Genomic DNA, 2,534 nt, shown 5'->3' with positions numbered 1-2,534 from the left:
CATTGAAAGGATGGGAAAAGTTACAGTCCTCCTAGGAGGTTAATTTTATAGTACATCATACAACTAAGTGGACATTCCAGGATTGGTGCAGAACAACCCGCAGGCCTTGTGCCCCTACCCTAGCCCTGCATCGAATCTCATCCTTGTTCTTGTTGAGGAGCCAAGCAATGGAAGGCATCGCGTTGTAGAAGACACATTCACTGATTTGATAATTTAGCCAGACATAACGCCTATCACTGATTTGATGTCATTGGCGATATTCTCGGCATCTGCCGCAATACCAGCCAATCCTCTCCTTCCTAACCCAGCACAGTAGAGCCCATTTTCACCTTTCCAATGATTCGGATATTCTTTGATGGGAAGTCCATTGCCATTTAACATGTTCTCACCATTCTAGGATAAAAACAACAACATGGAGCTTGTTAGCAGATTTAACAATTATTGCACCAAGAAAACAAACTCAGACATATTCAAACATTGATGTTGTTACCTTGAGCCATATATTTGTTGTGCTTTTGTATCCAGTTGCAAACACAATTGCGTCAAATGATATTTTTTTACTGCACCGAAATTCAACTATATCGCCCATGATCTTACTAATGCTGCCTTGTACCTATAGGAGATGAATAGAATATTGATAACTTGGCATATGAAGACAATATATGTTATGAAATTTATGTCATGTCAAGGATATACTTACTTTGATGATACCTTTTTTGATTAACCCAATAGTGCCAACATCAATAACAGCGGATCGGCCGGTTTCTGACTTAAGGATCATTGGGCCGATTTTTGGCCTTCTGATGCCATACCTTGATAGGTCTCCAAATATTAAATTCACCGCCATCACAAGGAGGTTATCCACTAGATTCAGTGGAAGACGACAAGCAAGTGTCATCCCCAACCGGATTAATTCCTTTGTCATTACATGAATCTGCAACCACAAAACATGTCACATCTCTTTTGAAGCCTGCATCATAAAATAAAATTTCATAGAATCATCCTTTTTCAAGAGTTATTTTTCTGTGTAGTTCGTCTAATTGTTTAGTTGTCCGTGCATGTTATAAAACAGTCTATCGCTCTATACCATGAATTACTTTCTAGTAATAACTCTGAAAAATTGCATCCTTCTAGTGGAGACTATAATAAGAAATTGCTCTGTACCCACTGAAAATATATACTACCCGTAGGGTGGGGGTGGGGGTGGGGGGAACCCCTAGTGTTTCCAGGTCAAAAATAATAATATATAATGTGTGTACATACCGGGCTTCGTATAATGATTGAAGTATTGGCACCATGGGCCGCAAGGTCATAAGCAATTTCCATTCCAGAGTTGCCAGATCCAACGACCAATACATTCATGCCAGAGTAGCTCTTTCCTGACTTGTAGCTTGAGGAGTGGATGACATCACCTGGGAAACTTTGCAGTCCGGGGATCATTGGAATGTTCTCTACACTATTCTCACCACTTGCCACAACAAGAAACTTTGCTGTGAACCTGACTATTGTGCTCTTTTCCATGTCATGCGCCATGATGGACCAACATTTTTCATCATTGTCAAATGTGGATGACTCCACACTAGTGAGATACTTGGGTTGAATATTGAAACACTCAACATAGTCATCCAAGTACTTCACAAACAAGGTTTTTGGTATGTATGTTGGCGCATCTAGTGGGTATGACATGTGTGGCAACTCACAGAACTCCTTTGCAAGATGCAGCTTGAGGCGATCGTAGGCACGGTTGCGCCAAAGCGACGCGCTACAACTTTCACGCTCGACAATGACATAGGGAATTGAGAATTGGCTAAGGCATGCTGCTGTTGCAAGGCCTGCTGGCCCAGCGCCAACAATCAACACTATAACATTCTCCATTTCAAAGAGAAGAGTTGACAAAGTTGTGGGATGGGTGCAATTGTAGGCTGGAGTGTTTGCTTGATTGCTTGATGAATCTTTGGATGCATATGTGGGCATATATATACTGGTATGCTTCATGTGTCAATCTATTTAGAGTGATGAATGAAAAAGGTAAAGATTTATTGACGCCTTATCCTGGTGTGTACTAGTATTCCATCTAAATATTGAACTGTTCGTGTGGAAGCATGTCCTGATACATTATAGGGGATACATAATAGGCAGGAAACACACTCTTGATCGATTGGTTTTTTGGAAACTTATCAACCGGCTTTGGATATGTGTAGACTAATATATCTTTTGAATTTCTTTCCATTCATGTTGTCATCAATGAAAATTCATATAGGATAGGGATATGTTCAGTACATACTCCCTCCGTCCCGAATTACTTGTCACGGAATTGGATGTATCTAGACGTGTTTTTAGTTCTAGATACATCCATCTTCAGGATGTAATTTTGGACGGGGGAGTAATTGTATGCTAATTAAGCTTCAAGAAAGATTGTTAGTGTTTCTTTCCTTTTCTATGTATTATGCAAGCATTTCTTTCCTTTCCCTATACTTGTAGACTAACCCGTCATGGCCAGTTAACCTTCCTTCCGTATGGAGATGGACTCTGGA

The 2,534-nt window shown here is 40.3% G+C and overlaps 1 protein-coding gene across 1 annotated transcript; it reads right to left on the bottom strand.

Annotated features, from left to right (window-relative positions):
- Positions 1-213: 213 nt before the first annotated feature.
- Positions 214-1,875, bottom strand: LOC119289707 (probable indole-3-pyruvate monooxygenase YUCCA10). Its single transcript, XM_037568959.1, has 4 exons — positions 1,264-1,875; positions 701-934; positions 491-613; positions 214-393 (listed from the first exon to the last, which is right to left on the bottom strand). The coding sequence occupies exons 1-4, from the start codon at positions 1,873-1,875 to the stop codon at positions 214-216; spliced, it is 1,149 nt and encodes a 382-aa protein (XP_037424856.1).
- Positions 1,876-2,534: the final 659 nt, after the last annotated feature.

The sequence above is a fragment of the Triticum dicoccoides genome, chromosome 4A, assembly GCF_002162155.2.
Source record: "Triticum dicoccoides isolate Atlit2015 ecotype Zavitan chromosome 4A, WEW_v2.0, whole genome shotgun sequence".
NCBI classification, from domain to species: domain Eukaryota; kingdom Viridiplantae; phylum Streptophyta; class Magnoliopsida; order Poales; family Poaceae; genus Triticum; species Triticum dicoccoides.
This window is presented reverse-complemented; position numbering and strand designations above follow the sequence as displayed.

Bases quoted from the DNA above. Each gene is read 5' to 3' on its own strand.
- LOC119289707 (XM_037568959.1), bottom strand. From the start codon at position 1,875: ATGGAGAATGTTATAGTGTTGATTGTTGGCGCTGGGCCAGCAGGCCTT. The intron at 614-700 runs GTAAGTATATCC...CATCTCCTATAG, and splicing joins TCAAAAAAGGTATCATCAAA to GTACAAGGCAGCATTAGTAA. The intron at 394-490 runs GTAACAACATCA...TTTTTATCCTAG, and splicing joins CAACAAATATATGGCTCAAG to AATGGTGAGAACATGTTAAA.